This window comes from Limulus polyphemus, unplaced genomic scaffold (genome assembly GCF_000517525.1).
Source record: "Limulus polyphemus unplaced genomic scaffold, Limulus_polyphemus-2.1.2 Scaffold12290, whole genome shotgun sequence".
Lineage (NCBI taxonomy): Eukaryota > Metazoa > Arthropoda > Merostomata > Xiphosura > Limulidae > Limulus > Limulus polyphemus.
In genome coordinates this window covers 2,884-10,778 of record NW_013677900.1, presented here as the reverse complement: position 1 = coordinate 10,778, position 7,895 = coordinate 2,884, and the positions used below count along the sequence as shown (strand labels likewise).

The window sequence follows — 7,895 nt, the reverse complement described above, 5'->3', positions numbered from 1 at the left end:
ATGAAAACTATCGGGTCACCATAACTAACGGGTATGGTCAACATGAGAACTAACGGATCAACATAACTAACGGGTATGGTCAACATGAGAACTAACGGGTCAACATAACTAACGGGTATGGTCAACATGAGAACTAACGGATCAACATAACTAACGGGTATGGTCAACATGAAAACTATCGGGTCACCATAACTAACGGGTATGGTCAACATGAGAACTAACGGATCAACATAACTAACGGGTATGGTCAACATGAGAACTAACGGGTCAACATAACTAACGGGTATGGTCAACATGAGAACTAACGGAACAACATAACTAACGGGTATGGTCAACATGAGAAGTAACGGGTCAACATAACTAACTGGTATAGTCAACATGAGAACTAACGGGTCAACATAACTAACTGGTATAGTCAACATGAGAACTAACTGGTCAACATAACTAACGGGTATGGTCAACATGAGAACTAACGGATCAACATAACTAACGGGTATGGTCAACATGAGAACTAACGGGTCAACATAACTAACGGGTATGGTCAACATGAGAACTAACGGATCAACATAACTAACGGATATGGTCAACATGAGAACTAATGGGTCAACATAACTAACGGGTATGGTCAACATGAGAACTAACGGGTCAACGTAACTAACGGGTATGGTCAACATGAGAACTAACGGATCAACATTATTTAAGAGTAAAGTGTGTGTGTGTGTGTTCGTGGGAAGCTTTTTAAATTTGATTAAACTATTTAAAAATAACCTAACATTCGTAGTGGGGAAGTACGGATAATGTCACTATATGGGTGGAGGAGGGATAGGTGTAGACAGTACTATTTCATTGCATGTATTTGGAGAATGAATCTGTCATTGCTCAGAGCTCCATCTCAGACAGTACTGTGTATGTGAATTTATTAATTTGTTTATAGACACTTAGAGTTCGGGTACCGTCACCCTGTTCAGTTTTAATAGTTGTTGCTCCCGATACCCAGGTTCTAAAAGCGTCACTAGATCTGGTGTCTCTTACCAGATCGGTTTTTTTATCAGACCATTCAGCTCAAAGTGATATTAGTACTAGAAGCGTTTGGTGAATATCACGTGTTGTGGAATAGGTTTAACCTCGCAGTCATTGAGACGCCTCGCACGGCCATCAGATTCATTCAGAACTCTACCTACCTAACGTCATATGTAAGTAGGCTAGGCAGGTCATTTACCGTTTTAATTACTTTAAATATATGGCACTGAATTTACATTTTATAAACTTTATGCATTCAGGTACGAAATACAACAACCAAAAAACTGTTTCATAGGCTAGCACGAGTTTTCCCATAGATTATAATTAAAGTAAGTTCGTAACAATACAGATAAATTAGTATCCATAATGTTAGGAAGGTTCAAAAAATTGATTAAAGACAAAAGATAGAAAACCTTATAATTTATAACCCAAGGCTAGGAAATCTTATAAGTTATAACCCAAAAATACGAAACCTTATAAGTTATAAACCAAAATACGAAACCTTATAATTTATAACCGAAAATACGAAACCTTATAAGTTATAACCCAAAATACGAAACCTTATAAGTTATAATCGAAAAATAGAAACCTTATAATTTATAACGCAAAATACGAAACCTTATAATTTATAACCCAAAATACGAAACCTTATAATTTATAACCCAAAATACGAAACCTTATAATTTATAACCCAAAATACGAAACCTTATAATTTATAACCCAAAATACGAAACCTTATAATTTATAACCCCAAGATACGCAACCTTATAAGTTATAACCCCAGAATTCGAAACCTTATAATTTATAACCCCAAAATACGAAACCTTATAATTTATAACCCCAAGATACGCAACCTTATAAGTTATAACCCCAGAATACGAAACCTTATAATTTATAACCCAAAAATAGAAACCTTATAATTTATAACCCAAAATACGAAACCTTATAATTTATAACCCAAAATACGAAACCTTATAATTTATAACCCAAAATAGAAACCTTATAATTTATAACCCAAAATACGAAACCTTATAATTTATAACCCAAAATACGAAACCTTATAATTTATAACCTAAAATACGAAACCTTATAATTTATAATCCAAATGCTATCGAAAGGTGCACCTTTTTATTTTCACCAGGGGCAAACTGGGAATGACTAACTAAAGTGAGTCCCCCAGTGGCACAGCGGTATGTCTGCGGACTTACAACGCTAGAAACCGGGTTTCGATACCCGTGGTGGGCAGAGCATAGATAGCCCATTGTGTAGCTTTGCGCTTAACTACAAAACAAACTAAAGTGAAGTGTGAGAAAGGTGGAGTGACGTCATGGCTTCACCACGACAACCTGGACGTGTTTTAGATTTTTCCAGTATGCAATAGGACATGAAACGAGAATGTTCGGTGTAAAGAAGCTAGAGAGGTATTGTTACAAAATAAATAAAAAGTGAAAGTATTGTTACGTCTCCGTTTGTTAATGGATTTTTCCGTAACTTCGTTCCGACGAAACTTTAGCGACACAAGTCCTTACTTAATAAAACTGGTTTATTCTTTCCGAATACAACTTTACGATACACTTAATTTCAATATTCGCGCTAAAACAAACACTATAACGAACGAACGTTAACTTCAACAATAATCTGTGACTGCAGTTCAATTACTCACTATCTACTCACACATTATTGTCCCGTCACGTTGTCACCCTCTTTTATATACCAGACTACCCTATATCTAGTAAATGCTAGATCATTCGCCAAGGTACAGGATAGTTCTAGAAAATAGGTGGCGCCACACCAGTCACGTGTCTTCGATGACGCAACAGTATTAATAAAGTGAAATATAGATGTTTTAATACATATCAATGAACTGGAGAATTAAAACGATAGGAAATTATCATAAGTAAATGATAAGTATTAGAATAAGAATTTATATCACCCACGAGAAAGGAAAAACTTATTTGTCAGACAAGGAATTAGTTAGTAATGATTCCAGGATCTAGGTTCAATGGTATTTAAGGAAGGATTATTTCACTTAAAGTGTTGGGCAAGAGGCGAATATTGTTGAAACTCCTAGGGTTTTTTAATACTTATTATCTATCTGTGATAATTTTCTACCATTGGTTTTTATCTTTTTAGTTCTATGTACTTAACATTTTCGTATCAACACCTAACCTAATGTTCCTGGTATGACGTAATGGTCAGGGACGCGAGTTTGAATCCCCGTTATCAATATGCTCGTCTTACATGGTTGCCAATTAAACCAGTCACCAGGATGTAAAAATTATTGGCTTACAAAAATAATGGCCGACGTAAAGGTAAAACAACAACAACAATAAACATCCATATCTAGGATAGCTTTTCTTTTTACACTCTTTATATTATCGTATTTTCAACTTTTTAATTTCGTTGTTTGCTAGAAGGAACTGCTAACACTAGATTTAGGAAGTTTATAACGAATACCTAGAATGCTTGTGAATATTAATGATCAAGAGAATTTGAGAAATATCTAGAAACAAGGTTACCTTATAAATACGAGAATAAGTGGATCATTGGATCAGTTTTCAGTTCGTTCAATGATTTACAAGTTAGTGGAGTTTCACATTAGTCTTTGTTATATAGTATATTCTGATACTCGATTGATTAGCTCTGAAATTGTACAAGTAAATTTATTTGTACCATTGTTGAAAGTAAAAACGTTATTTGTGAACTAAGGCCTACAACTACGTAAACGTGTAAGTAAGCTATAGGTAACGCTAAATAAGAAATAAAGTAACTTGCTATAGTTAAGTGGACTGGACTTTTCACCAAATAATTACAAAGAACCGTCCCAACGAGAAAAAGCCTTACAACAATGTCTAACATTCTCTGTCGTATTACATAAAGGGAATGAGTCACACCTGCAACAATCCTACCAGGCTAATAAATACACGAGTTGTCATAGTGACAACCATAACGTCATTCCGCCTGTTCTCACGCTTCATCTTTCTTAGTCACTCCCGGTCTGCCCCCGATGAAGTACTTTCGAAAACGGTCGTGTTATAGTTTTGTATTTTCATCATTTTGTAAAGAGTAACTTCATATTCTTATCTTGTACAGCACTGAACTTTTTACTTTGAGTAAGTTTAAACAAGAGAAATATTAAAAACGAACAATTTCCTATTGGAAAACATTGGAACTTTCTTAGAGTTAAAAGCGATATGCGTTGAGTTTGGAAAATATTGTCATTTTTTGTATTTAAAAGTAATGTTTGTTTGGAATATGTTGGCAATTCTTGTATAGAAAATAGTTGTGTTAAATCTTCAGTGATTTATTATACTTTCATCAGATTCTGACGAGAACATAAATATCAAAATCCAGGAGGAGTCGAACTTGAGTCGATGGAGGTAAATACTGTTGACATCTTTACTTTTATCTTGATTTACGTTCTTCTTGAAACATTGATTCGAGTAATCTGTGTATTAATTAAATAATTACTCTTCAAGACTGTTAATAAAACATAACTATCTTCTTGTTCTAGGCATACTCATGTCGGTCATAATCTATATACTGCTAACAGTAGAACTCCAAAACTCTATCCTCGTTTTAAAGACGTCACATCCGGTAAGTATAGAAAATCTATAATGTATTTCCTGTGTGATGTGATCAAACGTGACGTCATTCTAAGTTTAGCTAATCACCTTGCACCGTTACAAGTTTTGAACTTTGAGTAACTTGTGGATCGGGATTCCTACTCGATATGTATAACAAAGTCCACATACAATAATATATCGCTTTGATTACATAATCATATGTGTATTTAAAAGGGTCAAATACACGTTCGATAACGTGATCAAGTGACGATTTTTTCATGGGACTGTTTTTAACGATCAAATGAAGAGAAGTAACATGATTGATCAAGTGACGATTTGTTCATGGGACTGGTTGTGATGATTTGTTCATGGGACTGGTTGGGATGATTTGTTCATGGGACTGGTTGTGACAATTTGTTCACGGGACTGTTTTTAACGATCAAATGAAGAGAAGTAACATGATTGATCAAGTGACGATTTGTTCACGGGACTGTTTTTAACGATCAAATGAAGAGAAGTAACATGATTGATCAAGTGACGATTTGTTCATGGGACTGGTTGTGATGATTTGTTCATGGGACTGTTTTTAACGATCAAATGAAGAGAAGTAACATGATTGATCAAGTGACGATTTGTTCATGGGACTGTTTTAACGATCAAATGAACAAATCAGCTATACTGTGATATTCATGACCCTGAAGAGAGGGAGGAAGCAGGATTAGTGTACATTTTATGTACGCTAATCTCAGAATATTAAATATAGCAATTGTTGGTTAAAGTAACATCCAAAACCGTTAAGATGTCTGGAAACAGAACCTAACCATCCCGGGTCGCGCACGACGACTCGACCAAACACCAATCACGACATCGCGCTCGATGATTCCTTATAGGTTAAAGTTGAACAACCGGAATTAAAAAAAAATTGTGTCTTCAGTTTTATTTGTTTCACTCACATCATTTAAGAACTGTGTTCTTGTTTTGTTCTCTATATGTTCATTAAAGTTTATTTGTTTAAAAGTAAAGCCACATTGGGCTATCTGCTATTACCACAGTGGGGAATCGAACTCCAGATTTTGGTGTTTTAAGTACCAGGGGGCATGTCATTAAGATCACTGATATTCGTTAAGTTTACGGGCACTTTTATCTTCTGTTTGTGAGATATCAATCACTTTACTGTTGCCAGTTATATTACGTGCCAAAACGAAAAGCCAGGCTTAGCCTAGTGGTCAGAATGGAATCTGAGGATTCATGTTTCGCGAGTCAATGGCGCAGAAACAATCTACACTGCATAATTTTGGGGCTGTGGGAGCACTATAATATTAAAGATCACATCCCATATTCTATTAGATAAGAGTTGGCGGTGGGTGCTCTTGACTACCTGTCTTCCCTCTGTCTATCAGTTCGAAGTTAGGGACCCATGTGTAGCTTTTGCGAAATTTTTAAAAAAGATGAAGATTTCACTGAATATATCACTAACCCTAGTGCTTCCTTCATTTCTTTTTATGTTTTTGTTTCTTTAAAAAAAACTTGAAGTCGTTTTCACACGAACGTGGCTTTGTATTTTCATCATGTCAATTGCAACGATTGAGGAAGGTTAACAACGACACAATATCGTTAACAAATTAGTATTGGGGTGGTTTTTAGTCTCGCTTGAATATGACTGTTCTCGTTATTTCGAAAGGATACTTTTATAATAGTTAGTAGAAGTTACTTTTCATACGGTTGGTTGGACAGATCACGTCACAATGATAAGAAGCTGATTGTAACTTTTAACTTCTGATGTTGAGAAACTGACCTAATATTAACTAATTCTAAATTTTTCGATAAGCTCTTCCGGGAAGACCTCTAGATCCTCAAGTGTTTAAACAGGGAGTTACATGGGTGACGCTGTCTTGGTCTCGCCCTCTGGTGGACGGTGGCAGTCCTATTCTTGCGTACAAAATTGAATTTCGAGTACTTCATTCGAATCAGTGGCACGAAGTGGGCTTATCACGAACCACTTTCCACGATGTGCATGGACTACGAGAAAAAAAGTAAGTAAACCACATATTCAGGGAGGATATTTTGATCCGGTTTGTCTCGGATCGCTTTCCACGATGTGCATGGACGACAAGAAAACAAGTAAGTAAACCACATATTCAGGGAGGATATTTTGATCCGGTTTGTCTCGGATCGCTTTCCACGATGTGCATGGACTACAAGAAAACGTATATCAGATACTGTAGTAAGCCTTAAAGGAAAACATTTAATTTATTATTTATTTTTCGTGAGAAATATTAATTTCCACTGTTTTAAATATTATTTCATAATTTCCCTATAAGACCTACATTTTTATTGTTTTAAATATTATTTCTAATTTCCCTACAAGACCTACATGTTTATTGTTTTAAATATTATTTCATAATTTCCCTACAAGACCTACATGTTTATTGTTTTAAATATTATTTCATAATTTCCCTACAAGACCTACGTGTTTATTGTTTTAAATATTATTTCATAATTTCCCTACAAGACCTACATGTTTATTGTTTTAAATATTATTTCATAATTTCCCTACATGACCTACATTTTATTTTTAGCTCCATGTTTCTAAATTTTTAACCCATATTGTTTCCACTTTATATTCACGTTGTCCTGTTTTTTAATATCATTTTAATAGTTTATCGATTTTTAGTTTTATTAGCATAACTGTGTTTATTTTTAATGATTCTTATAATTCATATTTAATTCCAAACTCACTCTTTTATTTCATTTTCAGAGCCTATGTTTTTAGGATTTCTGCGCAGAACAGATTTGGCTGGGGACCTTCAGTAACCTTGACACGCCCCGTACTGATAAGATGACAGAAATTTGGCTGTGAATGTTCATTCATAATGACACGTCGCGTACTTATGTAATGAATGACATGTGGCCGAAGAAGTTCAGTTCCTGTACTAATGAAATGACAATCACTTTGACATGTCACGTACTGTTGAGATGACGGATATCGGACTGAAGATTTTCAGTCAAATTGACATACCCCATAATGATGAGATGACGGCGTCTAATTAAAGATCTTTAGTCACCTTGACATGACCTGTACTTGGGAGATGACAGACATCTGACTAAAGATCTTTAGTCACCTTGACATGACCTTAACGGATGAGGTGACAGACATCTGACTAGAGATCTCCAATCACCTTGATATGACCTTAACGGATGAGATGACAGACATCTGACTAAAGATCTTCAATCACCTTGACATGACCTGTACTTGGGAGATGACAGACATCTGACTAAAGATATTCAATCAACTTGACATGACCTGTA

The 7,895-nt window shown here is 35.1% G+C and overlaps 1 protein-coding gene across 1 annotated transcript in view; it reads left to right on the top strand.

Annotated features, from left to right (window-relative positions):
* LOC106476962 (myomesin-1-like) overlaps positions 1-7,889 on the top strand; it is a gene marked incomplete at its 5' end in the record, with an annotated part of 9,109 nt that extends 1,220 nt beyond the window's left edge. The window contains 4 exons of the mRNA XM_013937574.2: positions 4,343-4,400; positions 4,535-4,617; positions 6,415-6,619; positions 7,345-7,889. Coding sequence (XP_013793028.1) covers positions 4,343-4,400; positions 4,535-4,617; positions 6,415-6,619; positions 7,345-7,429 — 431 coding nt within the window. The remainder of the gene's footprint in view (positions 1-4,342; positions 4,401-4,534; positions 4,618-6,414; positions 6,620-7,344) is intronic.
* Between the last annotated feature and the right edge of the window lie 6 nt (positions 7,890-7,895).